Raw genomic sequence first — 20,687 nt, 5'->3', positions numbered from 1 at the left:
GCCTCCTCAGAGCAGTGTACTGCTGGATTTAATTTTTCTTCCCTTAGGTCCTTTGGTTGGGTTTTTAACCATCCTGTGAAGAAACAAATACTTTATAATGTCTTCCTTGCTTGAACTAGTATGTAGTATCTTATGCCAAACTTCTGTAGGTCTGAGCCTCTGAGTAAATAGCTGAAAAATTAAAATTAGCCCAGATTGTTCTAAAATACACTTCGATGCTTGACATCTGAAATATTGTAATGTGGGATTCCTCACATATTTCTCCTAAGCACTGTCCTGTAACTCTGCAGCAGCTTGAGCAGGAAGGAAAAGTACTTTGTGTCTGTAAATTACCTTCAGTGGGAGTCACATTGACCTTGTTGATAGAGCACAATTAGTTCTGTGCTTGGGGAATTCTTCCACCAGTTGGAATGGTGTGGGTCTAGCAGGAGTGGAGGCCAGTCCTGTTCTGCCTCCTGTTAAACACCCAGGGGTCAGCATCTCCCAGCTCAGTCCCTGGGCACAGAATGCACCTGGAGAGGCTGTGCAGGAGCAGCTCCCTGCTGCTCCAGGTCGGCAGCACTGTGCCTGGCTAATCTGTGTAATTATTTAGAGTGTTTAAGTATCTGCAGTTAAGCAGGCAGGCTTTGCTGCCTTAATAACATCTTACGCAATGGGACCCTTCCCACGCTCCTGGCGGCTCCAGGCTGGAATTTCAGAGTGCACCAGGGCTGGGAGTCACTGGAAATGGACTGTGTGCAATTAACAATATTTTCTTTTGCAAGTCAAAATATCTTTTTTTTTTTTCTCTAAAATCCCTTGTAAACAGTTATTCAATTTTTTTTTTTTTTTACATTGAATGAACTGTTACATTTTACTAGAGAACTGGTAGCTGAAAGGGATTAATACCCTAGGTGTTAATTTATGATGTGGTTTAATTTAACACAGCCTTTTTTATTTTTTGTCAAACTTAGCTTTTAATTTAAACTGGATTTTAAAGAAAATATTTTAATTTTCGTGCTTTCCATTTATAATCAGACTAAGTTTCCTATTTGTTTTTCTTTTTCATTAGCTATGGTTTTTTGCTTTATTGGACTCAGGTGTGGCTTGTCTAAGAAAAATGCAAAACATTTGTTGTGCTTTGAAATCTGATTTGTATAATTTGCGTAATTGACAACTGCATGCTTAGGGGTAATGGTTTTGATATATTTTAAAATAATAAAAATAAGTACTCGACACATGTCTGGGATCAACAAATGTATCTCAAGTAGACCTATATGTCATTACAATATAATTTCCCCTGTAAAGGGGGAATCTTCCTATGCTCAGTCTCATTATTTTTCCTGTGTCAAACACAGCCCATTCTGTAAAAGATGGGATGAGGCAGAGGGCTGTCTCTAATAACTTAGTGAAGAATGTAAACTCAAAGATGCAATCAGTGTCCAGCCTCTGTAGCACATTAAAGGTAGATTTTGCTGCTTCTTTTCTCTTCCTTTTTTTTTTTTTAATTAATTAATGACATACTACACTTCTGGCCAGTCCAGTTCTATTTTATGAAATAGGTTCTGTATTTGTTGTGTGAAAAGGTCCTGCTGAGGAGCAACAGGCAATTTATTGCATGAGTGACCAGTGCTTTGAAGTGTGATCAGTGGCTGCTGATGTTGCTGAGCCAGACAAGAGCCCAGGAAAACAGGGAGAATCGTGCTGGAAGGATGGGTGACATTTTCCAAGCAGCCCTGTGTCAGTACTGTGGGGTAGCACTTTTTGCCAGTGCAGAATGAGGAAACTGTAACTTGCTTTCCCAGGCCTTTGTGCAGCCAGCGCATCGGCCTGTCCATGTAACAAACGTGTTTTCTTTGGATTGTGTTCCCTGTGCACTTTAACCTTTCTGGTTATTCCCCTTTGGCCCTTCTGGGGGGTTTTGGGACCCTTCATTAGGAAGGCCTGTGCTCTGTCTCCCACCCAGCATTATCAACATCAGGAAACACAGAGTGGTGTTGGGAGATGAGGAAGGAAGGAAGTTAGACTTCAAAATTCCCCAGTTTGGAACCAGTTAGGTTTTTTTATTGTTTTTGTTCCTGTTGCTGAGCCTAACAACTTTAAAATAAATTCCCTTTATTTGAAGTACAGAAGTAACAAATGATGACACCACTTGCAGGGGTTTTTTTTCAGTTTCTTTCTGATTTTAGTTAGATGCTGCAAATGGAAATGAGATTTGAAAAAATGAGGGTTCTGCTTGTATTGACATTGTTGTTGACGATTCCATGAAAGCAGAGAGGTCAGAAGTTCCTTTTCCTTGTTTACCTCTGTGTTAGCATCCCACAGAAATGTGAGGGTGAGGGCTCTGCAGAGTTGAATGGAAAATGTGCCCCATTCTGTGCCAGTGGCATTACCCTGAATGCAACATCGTGCAGGAAAAGTTATCTTGGAGAAGGTTATTTCTGTTCTTTCCTATCTCACATCTCTGTGTAAAACCTGTGTATTGTGTGTGCTAAGAAATGGGTGGAGAAGTGAGTGTACATATCTGTGGGTTGCTTTTGATAAGAAAAAAAATGTAAACATTTTCATGAGAAGTATTTGCTGAGAATGCAGAGCTGGATTTGCTTTCCCTTGAAAACATCTGAGAGTTGATTTCCAGGCAGTAGTCAATTTTCACAGCATCAAAATTGAATCATCTTTAAACTAAAAAAAAATCACCAATGTTAAAATTCAGATGTTAGGTTCTTGGTTGGCTGCTAAATGTATTTAGCCTTCCAACCTGTGACTGATGTATGGTCTAATTTCATTAGAACAGGTAATCCTGTGTCATGCATCTCTTGAATGTTCTTTGCAGCAGTTTTTTTTAGAGTACTTTGGGAACAAATTCATGATGAGCTTGGTGTAATAGTTGCACACAGGATAAAGAAAATAGCTTATAGGTTTGTTCTGGAAATGATGACTTGACAGTAGCCTCTGGCAGTGGAATTTAGCTATCAATAGTGTGTTAATCCAGTTAAGTAGAGAGCCTTTCATAGGGAAATAAGAGTCATGTGTTCTAGCTAAATAATTACCTTTAAAGTAATCATGCAACTTGTAAACATTGCCTCGATATTTTTATGATTTCTTTTTTTGACACAGCTATGACACAGCAATAACTTCTTATTGAAGCAGTTGCACATGCAGAAGCTTTGGATGCTATTTATTTCAGAACATTCTTATCTAAAGCTGTGTTGATACGTGTAGGCACTGACTTCATCAGCTAGCTTTTGCCTGTTCCTGTTTACTGTTTAGAAAATACCAAATGTATGACAATTGTAATGACAACAGCTCTAAATCATAGCAAGCTTGTGTTGAGACACACTGCTGATTTGGAGTTTGTGAAGCCTGCTTTATGTGGTTAGTAGGTGTTCCCAGGGGTCAGTTTTCACCCCAGAGATCCCCCTGGATCCTCTTCCCCCTCTGGAGGTTGGGTGATGAAATCCCCTAGGAGGAAGAAGAGCCAGTTGAATGCATGATGAGTTCCTGCAGTTAACCCCTGCAGTGGAATTTTAATCACTCCATTAGTAGATTTTTAGCATAGTTTTGTTTTCTGTGCTGAACAGTGAAACAAAAACCACTATGATTTCACTTGTCTCTCATTTCAGTGGGTATAACTGGCACCAGTGGGGCATAAGAAATACACAACACAGTGAGGTATGTGCTTATTCTCTAGAACAAAGCCTATTTTTGGTAGTCAGCTTCAATTTGGTAGGCTTGATTTTTTTTTTTTTTTTTTTCTTTTTCTGCTGATGAAACTATAATCACTGAAAATTGAACACCCTCTCCCCCTGACCTTGGCAGATAAAGTCTAATGATGCTTGTTAGGTTGGTTTGTTGGTGTTCCTGGTAGTTCCATGCTGCTTTAAGGCTGGAAAGTTGATGGAATCTAGTGAGTGGAAGCCTGTCATCTGCATCCTGTCATCCACAGTTTGTAGGAACATAAAATGATATCAGGGATATGCATTTGAGTCTGTTTTTGTCAGGTTTAAAATCATAAAATTGATTTAGGAACAGGTCTGGCATCTTTGAGAAACCTTCACACCTATAGATTTATAAATCAGTCGACCTGTTTACATCAGGTTTAACTGCTGCAGCTCCATAAATATGTTGTGTAGTTACACTTTTAAATTGCAAAAATGATCACTTCTTACTCTATGGAGCTGTAACCACCTTGGGGAAAGCACCTAGTAATCATAATGCACTCTATTGCTACATGATAGTTAATAAGCCTTGAAGTGAATGCTGTAGGATTCCATTGGCCATCCTTAGAGGACCTGAAAAGGCAGCAGAATGTAATGTTCTCTGTTTTGTAACAAGGCCATCTTGCCTTTTATTTCCAGGGACACTTGTTTGAGGTCACTAAGGTAAAGGCCTGTTTCCTTGCTACCTCACCAAAGCAGCTTTCTGTCTTTAGGTACTTACAGTACCCTACAAGGCTTGATAAGTCAGTGCCATACTTTTTGTAAACTCCAGTGATTTTCACCTTCAGATGAAAATTTATTTCAAAAATGCATCTTTGGGGATTTTTTTGGATGTCTGATGCACTTCATGTCTTTCTCAGTTGGTTATTTCTGTTTATGTTTGTAAAAATATGTAATCTTAAATCATAGCATAAGCTGATTTGCCCTAAGGCCATTTCCAGTGTCAGAGACAGAAAATAATAATAAGAATATAGAGTTTGTCTAGTTCTGAAATGACTAATGAAAATACCTGCATTTATCGTTATGCTCTAATGGACTCTTCCTCTTAAGGTTATGTTACCAGGCTCTAATTCTCTTCTATTTTGATTTTGATGTAGATCTGATACTGTTCTTGTTTCCAGCTATTTATTCTCAAGGGTCTATTTCTGTAGAAGGCTTCAAGTATTCCAGCTTCTCAGCAATTGTCTGATAATGGATAATTTTGCTGCTCCTTTCCCAGCAGCATCATTAATGTATATGTTGTTTACAGAGCCATGACAAGGCTGGTTGACAGCACCTCTTCCTGGGTAATTGTAAACAAATTTGTAAGCCTGTCTTGGCAGTGGGATTACTGCCAAGGATTTATTTAGTATATTGGCCTGCTTGTGGTGGTTTATGCTACCCTATTCATGGATAATATAAATTCTTATTCTTATATAGTCAATACTGTTCACTGATGTCAATTTTAAAATTGCCATTTTGTGAGGAATTTGCCATTTTCCATTCAGGAAAACTGATTATGGGGAAAATTATGTTACATAGGAGTTCCACTGAGCTGATGATTTCACCTATAAACTTTGTAAGTGTCAGGGACCCAACAGAACTATAGCACCTTGATGAATCTAGAAGAAAACCACCGAGATTTCCCCCACTAATTGAGGTGTGTGTGTGTGTGTAGGGACTGCTCAGCCTGCAGGCAGCAAAGTAGGACATTGCTGAAATGGAGCTGGGGGTGGCTGCTTTTGGGAGGTGTTTTTTTCTTTCAATAAGACTTTTTTCCCCACCCCTCCCAATTTTAGCATATGCAGGTTACACTTATTTTTGTAGCTTGACTTCTTCCTAAAAGTGAAAAGCCCAATGTAAAACTGCTGGAAAACGAAATGAGCTTGACTCAAAAGGAAATATTAACTCTGTTAGCAAAGACACAGCAAGGCCAGTGCTAGGAGCTTTACTAAAAAGCAATGACATAATGCAGGGCTGGCCTTTGAAAGTTTGTCCTATCAATTTGTGGTGTGACAACATAATCTAAAAATAGTTCCTGGCACTAAGAAAAGGTAGTGCTTTGATTTGAGGATTTGTTTTTTCCCCCCATGGAAAATTCATATATGCTGGAAACAAACCAATGTGGAATTGTACAGATATCCAAGGAAATCACAGATACCTTTTAGTAGAGATTTGTCAACTGCACTTCAGTTTTCACCTTTTCAAGGAGCAGGAGCTCCTGGTAAATACTCCCAATGTGCAGACTCTCATAATCCCATAGCCTTTAGGGCAGTGTTCAGGGTTTGGCTATCACACACAAAATAATCCAACTTCACAATTATTTTATTTTTGCAAGTTTTGTTAGTTGTTGATGTTTTGAATAAATTTTTAGGTGGCATTGTCTTGGTTTTGTATTTTGGTACAAGTCATTTGAAAGCCGAACCCAGAATATCTCCCTGGCCTAGTATGGGACTTAAATGGATTGTGGGCTTTATGTAGTGTATATTTCTATTCTCTGTTGAGGACATATTTGAGATGTATGACATATTGATTTTATATTAATGCATGTTTATTAGTTCAAATGAAATGACAGTTGTGTTCTTGAAATAACTATTGCTGTTATTTTTTTAAGTCCAGGAAATGTTTATTGCCCCTCACATTTTTCCAGCAGAACTTGTGGGGGCCTTGTGAAATTCTGTGTAATTCTTTCTCAGCACTCTGAGAAGAGCAGGCAGTGAAGAAAACTTCCCTTTTATTTTCCTCTTGGAGACAAAAGTTCTTCAGCCCCAGCTCAGGGCACTGAGCAGTCCTTGTGCTTCAGCCCAATTTGAGCAGTAGCTCCTCTGTAAATGAGGGGAAAGTTCCTTGTCTGTTTGATCCTTGTTGCTTCTGTTATTATTGTCAACAAGTGTGCCTTTTCCTAACATGAGTGTCTGGCTATATTGGGAACAGAATGAAGTTTTTAGCCATAACTAATGAGCTACTTGTAATTATTAGTGTCCTGGACCAGACTCAGAGGGTTCACTCAGATGAAAGGCTCCCATTATTATCCATTTATTATCTAGATCTCAATTTTATATATTTTTTTTCCTTTAAACTGCATTACCTGTTTTTAACTTCCATTTGCTCACAGCAACATTTTAACATTCAGCACGATTAAAAAGAATTCTCAGTATAATCTGGTTACCCTGATTTCTTCCTCTAGTGTGGTGGTAGAGGGTCTGGGGTTTAATATTAGATATCAGGCAAGAACTGCTTTAAAAATATCACATTTATGTAGTGAGAAGAAGAAATGGAAAAAAATCCCTACCCAATGTTTTAATGTTTGGGTAGATCCATTTTTGAATGTAAATTTATTTCAAAAATCTTTGCAAAGCAGGGCTTGCAGAAATGCTGGGGCTCTTTGCTGTGGTCACATTCCTGTTGTAGCATGCTGGTAGGTCTGATGTGACATCAATTCTGAATGTAATAGATACATAGTTAAGCAGTTTATTTTGGGATCCAAAACTCTTCTAAGAATAGACAGGCTCTCCTTTCAACGGGAAAGGACAAATAAACTAAAATGGAATAACAGGGAAGGAAAAATAGGGGAAAAAAGCATTTAGGAGAACAATTAAAGAGGGTTTTTATTAGGGTTCAAGGCTGGGGTGAAACATTTGGAGGGACCATTGCAGCTGAATTCTTTCAGCAGGCTGTGGTGTAATGGGATGGGCTGGAAGGCCGAGCAGTCTAGCCTACCAAAATAGACTTGTGTAGTTTTCCTATTAGCACTCCCCAGGTTAAATTCATCAGGGAGGGGGAAAAAAATAACATTTAAATCTTCTATAGGAATTTTTTAGCTCTGTCAGGACATTACCAGGTGGTTTTTTGTCATGCCCCAAAGCTGAGTTGCTGCTGTGTTTCCCCATGGATGTGTCAGTGGGATTGCTAAGCCATGGGTAGGGATGAGACTTGTTCTGATGGTGTCATGTTTACACCACAGGTCTAATCATAGAAATTTTTATGGGAAAAACTCAGCCAGTCAGCCACTGAGTTCACTTGCCGGAGCATAAATAACTGCAGCAGAATTCCAATTAAAATTAAGGTTGTTAAGTGCTGGTGTGTACTGTGTGTTGGGTGTGTTTTTCTGCAGTGTTCTGTGGAAGTTACAGATTCCCACAGGACGTTGAGCCAGACATGTATGGGTATTAATACAACAGAACATTTAGTGACTAGAAACATTTAAAAATATTTTTATTCACCAAAAGGTCTCTACCTTGAGAAAACAGATTTCAGTGTAACCTTGAGAAAACAGATTTAATTTCACGTGTGTTAATTCATCTGCCCCAGTTGTTGCTCTGTAGGTTTTCTGTAATAACTTTCTTTTTTCTGACTACTCTTTCTAATTTTTTGTGTTTCATTTTGCAGCTGGCATAGGTACTAAGTGTCTAGATAACATTTTATATAGGGGAGTATCCACAGGGAAATGGATTCTGGTGTTCCATTTATGTAGTGAACAGGACATGGACTTCCAATGTGAAGCTGTGGCATCAATACATGACATTTTGCAAGACACTACTGATTAAATTGTATGTGCTTTGAATATTTGAATTCTAAGTGATCACATTGCTGTTAATAGATAATTTTTAACAAATGCTAGCTTCTCCTACAAGTCTGTTGCTTGTCTTTCAAAATTAAACAGTTTTAACAAGCCTACCATATCTCTTTATCCTGATGTCATGTTGTCAGTGTTGAATCTTGATTTGACAATGCTTTTATAATCTAGTGTCACTACATAAATCATCTGTAATGAAAATATAGATTTTTTTCTAAGATTACAATTTTTTTAAAACTTTTTTCACTTTTTTTGGTGAGCTTTCTATGACTTAAAATTTGAAGTCAAAATTTATCAGTCCGAGTTGCAAAATTTCACCAGAACACAACTTTGCATCACCAAGATGGGCAGGTATCAGCAGTTTAAAAAATCCTTTTCACAATGGACAAGGATGTGGGCAGATTTTCTTACTCTCTGCAGTTTTTTTGGGATGTGTTCATCTCCAGTGCAGAATTGCTGTGCAACAGCTTTGTGTTGGAAAATGATTTCAAATAGTTCAGTGGTTTCATGGTTTATTGAGCTCTTGGGCTGAGCTTGTTGCCCTGTGTTGGAGAGCAAATTCTGTTATAATTTTTGCTGAACAATCAAAGAAATTTTCCTTGGTGTTTTCAGGTTAGACTTTTCTTTGGTGTTGGGGATATTTTTGTGTGAGTGATTTTGGTTTTTTGAGGGGCGGATTGGTTGTTTTTTTTGTGTTTTGGTTTGGTTTTTTTTGTTTGTTTCTTAATAGCTGCCTAAAATAAAGTAATACGTTATGATACACTTGATTTCTTGATATAAGAGCAACATCCTTGTGTTTTCTTTTTTTTTTACATGAAATGTAAAAAAAAGCAGAGATACTTATGCTAATCAGTCATATTAGAAAATAATTCCTCTTTCCACTGCTGGGTTTTTTTACAGCAGGATCTGTCTGCTTGCTTCTTTAGCACCACCATACCTTTGTACCCTGAGCTCAGTTGTAGGACTGTTGTCATCAAGGGCTAAAACACAAAAAGCCCTTGCAGAAAACTGATTTACAAGGCCTTGGCATTCTTGACCAGGATGCTTAAAGCAAATATTGCTGTGCTTTTTATTCTTTTGTAGGAACTCTCAACCTGTTCTTCAGCTGATGTGTTTGAGCACTGCAAGTCCATAGGGTTAAGAAATTGTTATTCCCACAGAATCAACAATAACAAAGTAAAGTAGGGAGGGAATTAAACTCTGACATGTCTGAGCTGTGAGGCCTTGAAACATCCCACGCTGTGCTCTTCTCTTGTCCTCCTCCAGAGCTGGAAATGTGTGTTTGATCCTCTCCTTGGGTGGAGGTCAGCTCCTGGCTGCCAGCAGCCCCACAGCCCCTTGAGCTTGCCTTGACTGCAATCTCTGTTCCAGACAAGATCATTTCAAGTCTGGTTTTCTTCAGAAAGAATCTGGACAATTGAGCAGCTCATCTCAGAGCTTTGATGTGTACAAAAGCTCTGTGTGAGATTTTGGGTGTTCTCCTCTTCTGGGTAGAGGCAATGTCTGTGTGACCATCTCAGGGAAGGATAAAGCACTTGCAGGGTGGTCCCAGAGTTAGGAGTAAATCCTCCATCCACACAAACAGTACTGTCCAAATTCAATTATTGGTAAGTAACCTCATTTGACACTTAAAATATTGGCACTGCTATCTAAAATGTATTAAACAGCAGGCTTTATTTATCAATAAAGCATCTGAAGAGTTTATATCTATACCATTTTGTTCATTCTGTTGCTGCATCAGTATCTACTTTGCTTAATTTTCATGTAATTCAAAAACTGCTTAACCTATCAAGTGTATAAATAAACCACTCGGTAAGTCTTTTCAAGGAAAATCAAAATCATGAAAAGGCAGCAGCATAAACATCTGGTTTTAATAAAATCAACTCCTCCTTTCACAAGAGATGGTAGATAATTAGAAAAGAGCCTGCTGAAATCACTTGTTTTATTCTTATCTGAATAAATCAAAGAGGAATAACTAAATTATCTTCAGTATTTTTGGTATGTGGTTTGAGAAAGTATATTAGCTTAAAATTTGTGCTTGCTCTTTCAAAACAAAATTTTTTTCAGTATCAGGAAAAAGATCTAGGATAATTTATGTTTTTTTTATTATTTGAGGAAATTTCCTAGGATTTAATATTTTGTCTCATTTAATTTCTTGGTGAATTTTCTTTTCCCTGTTCAGTTATGAGCCGTAAGTTCTAAAGAATTTTTTTGCAGCGATTGCTTCTTTTTTTAAGTAGTCACATACATGGGCTGCTTTCTATATAAGAGTTTTAAATCCTTCTCTAGGGCAGATCAGGGTTCAAAGTTAAACTGGCAGCTGCATGTCAGTCTTGTATGTTATATATCTGTATATATATAGATAGATAGATAGAGATGTCACTGGGAGGCTCTGAGGGTAATTAGGTCTTTTCTAGTTGTTGAGCATGCATAGTCCCATGAAAATGTTTTATTAGGCAAAAATGAGGTTTTTCTGTAGAAAAACTTATCCTGTGGCCATAGGATTTTACGGGAGGTACAGAGACTGATTTGCCTTTGTCTTCACTACCACCTCCCATGCACCAAAGCTCTTAAGAGGAGGAATGATACTAGGAATGAGGGGGTAACTTCCCATATCAGCTTGAACATAATTATTTTCACCGTATTTTAAGGTACATGCCTTGAATTGCAGAGAGTGGTGAAATTGAGCCTTTGCTGCTACCTCAAAGACAAAGATACCCCTGTCCAGCTTAGCTAACGTTTCCTGAGTCTGTCTGAGCACTTATAGTTTTGATTTCCAAGTCCTCTTACATTCTTAGAATTTAAAAAATACCCCCCATCAGAGTCTGCTGCTTATGTACTTCCTAATGCCTAATCATGGAAGAGTTAAAAGAAGCCTACAAAATTATAGATTTATATTCACACTACTACAAAAGCCAGGAGTGTGAATGTAAATCTATAATTCAGTTTTTGATTTTTGATTTGCAGCAGTTTTCCTTCCAAAGAATGGGGAGGAAGGCTCGTTGTCTGGCATGGTGTACCATACTTGCATTTCTAAGATCAAATATATGTCAGCACATGACACTGCCAATCTGCCTCTGACATCTCAGCGCACTTAAAAGCAAGAGACAATAAATTCAACTATAAAAGTGTTCATAGGAAGTGCAGTTGAGTGGATTTTTAAAGTGTGTAACACAACTATTTTAAAGACACCTATAAATAATGTTGATAAAATTCTTATTTTAACAAAATGACATTACAAGTAACAATTATTCTGACCCTGAGGAAGATTGTCAAGACTAGAAGGTTGTACAGAAGCTTGTAGTTTGTGTCAAGGGATTTGCTTGGATAACTCATATATTTGTGCAAGAATAGTGATTTTAATATGTAGGAAATGTATGTTCTCAGATCAGCAGTCTATGTATCCTAGTCTTTTGTTGCTGCAGAAAATTTACTGTAGCACAAGGTTGCACTTCAGTGTCTTCTGATGCAGTTTTCTTACAGCTCTACACAGTTGATGGCTGTTCTTGTTCTACATGGATTCAACCCTTACTTGTGGATATTTTCCTGTCTATCCATTCTTAAATACTCCTAATATTTTTTATCTCAACAGTGACCTGTGATTTCGAGAGTAATTGCAATTCTGGCTTTAAAAATCCGCTTCTATGTTTACATCAGCCTTTATCTCAGAGTGGGTGGGGGATTCCTTGGTCTTCTAGAGTGAGGCAGGGCATTAGAAACACCTGTCTGCTTCTCTTCCCTTATTTATTATATAATTTGAGTAATGTTACTGATCATTCATTCTTCCTTGAAGCTTTATAGTTCTAACCAGGGTTTCTTCTTGTACCCAAATCTCTTCAAGTCTTTAATTTGTATTGTTCTTTTTTCTGCGTCTTTTCTATTTGATGTATCCTTTTTCAGATGGGGGTGACCAAAACTGAACCCAGAATTCAAAAGTGAACACACACTGTTCAAGGTGAGGGAATATCACTAGTTTTATATAAGGCATAATATTTTTTATATGTCTTTGTCCTTTAAAAATAAATACTGATATCCTGATTATTTTTGCTCCCAATTGTAAAATATTTTTCTTGAGTAATCTGTAAAGTTGTCTAGACTTTTCACTGAGAAGTTGGTTAATTTATAACATAATTTCTTCTGGGTAATTAATTAATGAATATGCTACATTGATTTTCACTATGGTTTACTATACACCACGTATGCTCTACTTCCTGTTGTTGTGTTGATGTAATTGCATATTTGAAATTCCTTCTGAAGACCATCACGAATCCACTGTAGAGCCAACTGATCTTTGTATCCTTCATCATTTCCAGGTTTTGTCATTACATGGTTCCTTCCCATTTCATTCTTCAGATTACTGAACTGTACTTGCCTAGGAGATTTTTCTGGGTGTTGCCACCTTGATTTTGATCCCTCCAGCCAAGAGTCTTTCCTGTCTTCTTGCAGATCTTGAAGTTTTGCATTCCTTCATGTACGTGGTAAAGACTGGTAGTTGAAGAGAGTGAATTGTACATAAGAAAACTCATCAGAATGCCCACTGCCATCTCTCATTAACTTACTCACTGCATCTGCTCCTTCTCCTAGGCCTCCTTTCTTTAGGAGAAGAATTGTGCATCTCACAACCCATGTGTGGTTATTCCTTTCAGGAGGGATATGTTTGCGTTGCGCTCACGATGGCAGCAGGGGCGAAGACTGGTTTTACTCAGGCTGGTAATCTGGTTTGACTTTAATTCTTGCAAACTGGATTCATTTACATGAGTGGTCCATACCAGGGCTTTCAACAGGTCATTAATAAAAAAAAATTATAAACATCCCGGCCTTTTGATGGCTTCCTTGTATTACTATTTCTTATCATTGTGTTGTGACCAGAGTAGGTAATTAATAGGCATTGTCAGCACAGTGGTAAATAGAGGTAGTAAAGTTTGGTAGTAAAGTTTGAGGGGAGGAAGGCTATTTCTAAACTGCCCACTCTGGAGAGCAGCAGGTAAATAACCAAGTTGATACATTGACCCTCCCACACTGCCAAAGAAATAGAAATAAAAATTACTCAATCTTTAGTCTCACTTCCTTGATCTCTGAGGGGGTATGTGTAGTGTGACTGTGTTATAGGACCTTCATTGGGAACATAGTTAAGAAATTATTCCTGCATTCAACTGAATTTTTCATGAAAGTGAAAAAGGGAAGCTGCTGTTGTCATTGTCTTCTGCTGTTCTTCAGTTGTTACTTTGTACAACGTCTTAGCTTTTTCATGTAACTTCTGTTCTAAATTGGATTTCTAACCAACCATTTCTAGGTGATGATCATCTGAAATGGTTTGACTTCTTACAGATTTTTTTTTATGACTTATTTTTGTAGTATGGGTAATTCTTGCTCTTCATTCTTTGTTCCCCCAGTTGTAAGGGTTGGAAGAAATTTTCTGTTACTATGCTGCAGTTTTGATTTTTTTTTAGCAAGTTTTTGCTTGGGGTTTGTTCATTTTTAATTTTTTTTTTAATCCTCCATCAAGGAATTATCTCATTTTCCTTCAAATTTGTTAATTTTGTTGCTTTATTCCAAGCTGGCTAACATGCTGAAGCTAAACTATTTTATGAAATATTCTGGTCTTTGAACAAGTTAATGGAACAAATTGTGTGATTTCTCATAAGCTTGCAAAAAAGTTATAGGATAGTATATGTATTTATGGTCTGTGATGTAATAAATGGAAATGTGACTATCCAAACAAGCAGCTGAAACAGGTATTCATTTGTCTTTCATCTTTTTAGATCTTTCTAATTGTAAAGTCTAAGCTGTGCTGTTTTATGATAACGTTTTAAATTAATGTTTAATTAACACTGGCAAGAAGGAAATAGGTCCTTTCTCTCTAAAATCTTGCTTTTAATTTAAGTACATTTAAGTAAGATTCAGTGTCCTTAAGAAGTTTAGAAAATTCTGGTGTTCTCCTTGATGTCTTGGTATGGGATAACAGGTGCTGTTTGCTCAGGTGGAGACTGTGGTGTCTTCCAGTGCATTGAACATCTTGTGATCTGCAGTAAAAACCAAGCAGGAGTGTGTGTGTGTGTGTGTGTATGTGTGTGGTGCTGTGTTGAGAGAGAGAAATACTCTAGTTACACTGTTTTTTGAGTAACCTGATATTAAAAGGACTGTTGGGACATCTGCAGTTCCTACCACTCTCATATCTATGCTTGTAGTTAGGAAAGGGAGTATCTTCCTTTTGAGGTGCATGGTGAAATATTCCTTATAGGAGAAAACAGCTGTGGGTCATCTTAAAAACAAAAATTGAAGAACAATTCTCTCCACTTTAACACTTTTCTCTCCAGCTCTCCAGACAGATTTTAACAGAAACTTTAAAAGAAGGAGAAACGGAAACTTTAAGAGAAGGAGAAGCAGGTGTTTTTGAGCATGACATTGACAAACTTCTGTTTAACAAAAATATTTGAGCTGGTTAAGACCACTCCAAACATAATCAAACTCAGTTACAGTTTTGCTGCAGCTTAATTTGCTGTGAGAGTTGCTCCATTTTAAGGATTAGCATGGTAGGTGCCATTGGCCCTGACAGAGCAGCAGCTCTTCATCTTCCTCTCTTCAAGCTGGCCTGAAAATATTTTTTTGTGGAAGGGTGCAGGTAGCTGTGCTCAAGAGCACATTTATTTCCTCTTCTTTCTGGATGGCAGGTCTGGTGTTGGCAAGTGAGGAGCGCTTCTCCTCTCCTGAAATACTTCCCTTTTCCTTTGACTTACTTATTACTGCTTTTCTAGTGGAAAAACTACCAGATTACTGTATTTTGAAACCCAGCAAGTATTCTGTCTTTTTTTTTTTTTTTTGGCATTGTATCTCCCCTCACAGTATCCCTCCTTTGGGATCCTGTCTCTCCACAGGGACAGCCAGACCGACGGCCTGTGGCTATTTTTGCACGGCGCACATATTAACCATTGAGTAAACCTAAGAGGTTTTACAGAGCTTATTTTAGCAGAAGCATTTGTTAAAGCCCCTGTATCCATAGGCTGTGTGTATATTCATTAACTATTCAGGGCTGTAACATAATACAACAAAAGGAAGTGTATTTTAGCAGAGATCTGTAACAACTATAGGCAGCCTGGCACCCAGCCAGGGGGAAAGGCAGACTCCTCTCGCTGCTATTTCTGTCTTGTGGCATCCAGAGATGTTGAATTGATTTCTTGGATAATGAAACTAGCTAAGACTTACTGCAGTGTCAGGATCCTGCATTGCAAAAATACATATGTTTGATCCCCAGAAGTTTATTGTAGTCAAATCTTTGGAGGCAGTGGAAAACTGAGCCTCTCCAGTTTCACTGCCAGCGTGACAAGATTTAGCCTTCATATAATCACATCCAAAATGGTTTGTGGCAAGGATAGGGAGAACTGAAGTGCCAGCATGAATGGAAAGTACGTAATTATTTGACAGAATATCCTGTCCTATAGATTCTCTCATCTAAAAAGTGTTGGATTTTCCCTGTGGCAGAAGCCCAAATTGTTTCACTGGTCAGAGATGGGGCAGAGCATTGGGAGTCCTTTCCCTGGCGGTGAACATTCACCCTTGGAGCTTGAAATGTGTCTGTGTACAGCTTCTACCAACTACCCCTTGTGAAAGGGGATGGAGATGCTTCAGCTCTTGGTCTGCTCTACAGCTACAAGATAGCTTCTCTGTCCCAATGTAGCATAAAAACAGGAATTTGTTCCCAATCCAGTACATGTCATTGATTTAAAGAATATTTTGATAAAGGCAAATGTCAGAGAAGAATGAGATGTGTAGGTATTTACTATGATCAGAGTCTGTTTTGTGTGTGGAATGTCAGTAGACTGTGTCAGGATGTCCTGAAGCATAAGATTTGTGAGCTTTTCCCCACGTGAGAGATCCCACATTTCCTGGTCAGTTGGATGCTCCCGTTCTGCCCAGCTGCATTGGGAATTACCCTCTTGGTTTTAACCACCTTCCTGCTCTCCTGTGACATGCTGAGCAAACAACAGCTTGTCTGCTTTAAAAGTGGATCCCTTCATAGTGTGATGCTTGAAATAATATTGTACATCTCCAGGCGTCTTTCCATGTTAGAATGCAGATATAGATCCATTCTTTTTCCTTTTGTTAATAGCTTGAATGAGCTGGGAGGGAAGGTTTTAAAAGGACAAATACAATGAAAATGGATATTTGTGAAATACTTGAGTTCCATTCCACATGAACAGAGATGTTAAAAGCCCCTTTAGCAGCTGTGTCAATACCAATTTTTCTGGTTCTTGAGTGGAGACATAAATTCAGATGGTGTTGGTTAAATAATTCACATTTGTTTTAGGTGAAAAATAACACCTGCTCTGTTTAGCAAATGCAATGCTTTCATTTAAGTGATTTAAAAATTGATCACATTCAACTGATTTGAGTTCATTAAGGGATTTGCAGTTAGATAATTAAATTGATATTTTAAATAGCTTTAACTGTACTGTACAGTTGAGAAGTGTGCAAGTGGATTTTCAGATAAAACTTCTAGTTGGGTTTTTTTTTGAGATGAAAGACTGATATGTTTGGAATATAGTTACATATAACACATTGAGTGGACAACTAATTTGAGACATACTGGAGGAATGGGAAAAGTTCTCAATCAGGGATATTCTGTTTTCTAGGCATATCAGTTATTTTCATGTACATAGCAAACTGGTATTTGTAGGGAAAAAAACATCTCAGAGCTGCAAAATACTAGCACAGGTTACTTAGATAAATAAAAATGCAATTTCTGATGCTGTGATTTTACTGAAATAATTATCAAGAAACATTGTTTTTTTAAATTTTTTTGTTTGTCATGTTGGATGTTGAATGAATTGTTCCTTCCCCAAGGAAAAAGCTTCAGTAACCATGTTTGATTTGCAGAGCACCAGAGATCATACTGGGATTGCCGTTTTGTGAAGCCATAGACATGTGGTCGTTAGGGTGTGTGATTGCAGAGCTCTTTCTTGGATGGCCACTGTACCCAGGAGCACTGGAATATGACCAGGTAGTAGAATAAATTTCACAAGCATATGTGCACTTTCCGCAGCTTAAGGCTTTCAGATCATTAAATACAGAATTTTTAATGCTAATAAATCCCCTATTATGTAGCATTTCTTCTAGTCTGTTCAATGCTTTTAGTTTAGCCTTATTGATTGTCCTAGAAACATAAATCCTGATTCTGACCCAGACTGTATATTGTGCTGCTTTTTTTGAATTAAGTTTCCATTTGTCCCCTCCATCTTATGAAATAGATGATGTTGGAAACCAAAGTTTGCAGCTACCATCACTGCATTATAATCTCTCTTTCATTTGCCACGAACAGGGTTGACTCTGGAATGTCTATTCAGATGTCAGGATTAATTGTGCTCTGAATACTTTCTGATGCTTTCTGGAAATCCAGCAAAGCTCGAAGATTTGAGAGCCTGTACTTCATGAGGAACAAGAAGGAACTGTCACAATCATTCTGTAGCTAGGCAGGGGTAAAGCTTGGAGCTCTTAAAGCTCTGCCCTTGCTTTGTTGGAGTTTTCAGTACTGACACCATGAGCATTAGTGAGCAAACTTAATAAAACTCCATGTTGTTTCTCATGAAAGATGTAGAACATTTTTATTTTAAACACTTAGAAGATAATGTGGAATTTGGGAGGAATGTAGTCAGCATCCTGAGCATGCCCACCTGGTTTTGAACTTTCTTGAAAACCCCATAAGGAGCAGCACTGGCTTCTTGCTAAGTTCTAGTCTTTGATTCAGCATTTAGTTCAGAGGATGTTGTTTAGGTTATTCAAGTCCTGCTCATGGAGTGGGCTTTTGGCTTCCTGATAGATCAGACCTACTTTTCTGAAAATCTGTTGGTTAGAACCATTTTCAGGGGATATATAAATTTTGTGTTGATGTTGGTAATGTTTCTATTTCAGTTTCCTTCATTTACACGAATCTCAGCATTTCACATGGGGAAGTGAGCTATGAATGGAATGTGGGTTGATGCGTTGATGCATTTAGAAGACCTTTTTGTAGACTATTGCTGTTAAAATGGAAAATAAAAGAGGAAACATCTAACAACCCATATAATTCACTGCACTTTTTAAGGATAAAGTGAAGGCATTTTGTTTTTTGGAAAGAATCTATAACGCTCTCTCAAAAATTTCCAAAAACACGGCAAATTTATTTACCTCTTACATATCATTCAAGTTTGCTGGAAGCCTCATCTAGCAACTTGCCTGATCCTTATGTTGGAGAAGTTGTGGTGGAAAAGGGGCTGCAACCTCCTCTGCACCATCAGGAATTGCCTTGTTGTAACTGTGCTCCAGCAGCCCTGCAAAACTCGCTTGGAGAAAATGGATTCAAGGTTTTTCTCAGTATCCATGAGTACAGCAGGAGCAGGCTTCCAAGGGAATTCCTGTCCTCCTGCTACGTGGTGTGTGTCACTGAGTAAACAAACAGGCTTTGTGCTGCATTTCCCCCCTGTCCCCTGGTGTGTGGCAGCCAACACACTGGCCCTTGAAAGGGGGCTCTTAGTTCTTCCATTCATTTGTGGTTAGAAGCAGTAACAGCTGTGTTTCTCAGTGGAAAACAGCCCTGTCTTCTGAGCTTTAATGCTCATTAGAAACAGGCACAGGCCCTTAACTGCTGAACTGTTGAATTAATGCACTGGCTTTTCCCCTCTACTTTTTAAGACTCTTTGTTTTCTGAGGACATTATAAATGATCTAGAAACATCTCTGGTCAGATGTTACTCCTTACTCCCTGAGGCTGGGAACTATGGAGGATACTAAACCCCAGAAGTTGTGTTTAGTTCCTCCCCACTTGGATGTCTCACTTTTCAGCAGAAGCCTCTCAGGTTCCTTTTACTCTTTACTGCCCATCAGTTTTTTTCTCCTCTCAGGTGCTCCCAGCTCTCAAGTCCTCTCTCTTCCATTGACTTTATCTTCTCATCTCTCAATTTCTGATTCGGTGTATTTGGCCACTCTCTCCTTTTGATTTTTTTCCCTTTCTTCTCTCTTATTCCCTGGCTGCTGCTCCTTTTCCAGGGGCTGGCTTACCCCAGCAGCCCCTGCCCTTCAGAAATTCAGTACCCTCTCCATCCCGACCTGCAGCAAGCTTGGTTTTCAATTATTGCCAATTCTACTTACAATTCCAAGGTGGTTTTTAATGATCACCAACTATGATAGATGATGCAAAATGCAAAGTAAATAATCTAAAATAAATGCATTTTGATCATTTCAGACCAAAGTTTCTTTCAGGCATAAAGCCAGTCTATTCAGTAGCAGATTTTCTTGGACAACAACACTACCTTTTGCTGCCTGGAGCTTGTACAGACACTCCCTTTCCACATGGAATGTTTCCTTGAAATGCAGGTGTGTCAGATGTGTAAAAGACTGATACACTGGAAACAGCAAATGGGAAGGATTTTTATCTAGTTACATAATGAGAACAGGCCAAAAAAAAAAAAAAAGGAAATTCTGTAAGCAAACAAAGCACTCCTACTGATTTTCCTGTTTAGAATTAAAAAAATACATTCAGGATTTGAGTGGGTTGAGGAGGTAATGACAGCCACTCTCCCCAGCTCCTCATTGCTGTGAAGCAACCTAAAAAGCTTGCTTATGTAGGTCACCTGAGAGGTTTGTTTGTGTGTGGCTTTCTCTAGAGATGGAGAGAGCAGTGCCAAGTGTTCAGGGTTAGGCTTCTCCCCTCTGTAAATGTAGCTAAGGATCTCTGAGCATGGTTCATTGTCATTTCTCAAATGAAATTACAAGTTTTTAACTGTGTGGGGATAACATTTTGAAAACAAGAGGTAAATGCTTTTCCCTGTTCTGTTTTTTTCCTCAGATTCGTTACATTTCACAGACTCAAGGTTTGCCAGGAGAGCAGTTGTTAAGCATGGGGACGAAAACTGCAAGATTTTTCTGTAGAGAAACAGATGCACCATATTCTAGTTGGAGATTAAAGGTAAACAGTGTAATGTAGTAAAAAACAGCACAATATTCTGTGAGAAGAGAAAGGAGAGAAGCCAAGATTCACTGCAAGACCATTACATCCCCGGTGCATCTCCTGTGGTTTTTAGCAGCTCCTGCTCTTTATCCCTTCCATTCTTTCTGTCCCCCAAGGTGCAGCTGCCAGGCTGTGCTGTGGCCAGTTGGGGAATTCAAATTAAGCCTTTTATCTCCAGAGGTGCTAAGCGGATGGTTTGTTTTCTTCTCTTTTTTGCTCTGTTACTGCTTTTCACTTCATGTAAGGAATTTGTCTCTGGGGCTCACACTGCTCTGACAACATTGGTCCAGAACTGGCTTCAGGATCAGAAGTTCCTAGGAGAAAAAGGAGATTAAGAAATAACATGGCTGTGTACAGCTCATTTCTTTTAGATCCTCTGCTAAAACAGCCTTTGTTGGCTGAAAGCTGCAATACAGTGAGCACAGACAAAGTTAAAATAAAATGTACTTTTGTGT

At 38.4% G+C, this 20,687-nt stretch overlaps 1 protein-coding gene across 2 annotated transcripts in view; it reads left to right on the top strand.

Moving 5' to 3' along the window:
• The window catches only part of HIPK3 (homeodomain interacting protein kinase 3), a 69,042-nt gene that overhangs the window by 29,195 nt on the left and 19,160 nt on the right, over positions 1-20,687 (top strand). For both annotated transcript variants that reach the window (XM_066551824.1, XM_066551823.1), the window contains exons 3-4: positions 17,128-17,251; positions 20,071-20,190. In XM_066551824.1, the coding sequence (XP_066407921.1) occupies positions 17,128-17,251; positions 20,071-20,190 (244 nt within the window). The remainder of the gene's footprint in view (positions 1-17,127; positions 17,252-20,070; positions 20,191-20,687) is intronic.

This window comes from Molothrus aeneus, chromosome 6, assembly GCF_037042795.1.
Source record: "Molothrus aeneus isolate 106 chromosome 6, BPBGC_Maene_1.0, whole genome shotgun sequence".
Taxonomy (NCBI): domain Eukaryota; kingdom Metazoa; phylum Chordata; class Aves; order Passeriformes; family Icteridae; genus Molothrus; species Molothrus aeneus.
Note: the sequence above shows the minus strand (reverse complement) of the source record. Positions and strands in the feature narration are given on the sequence as shown.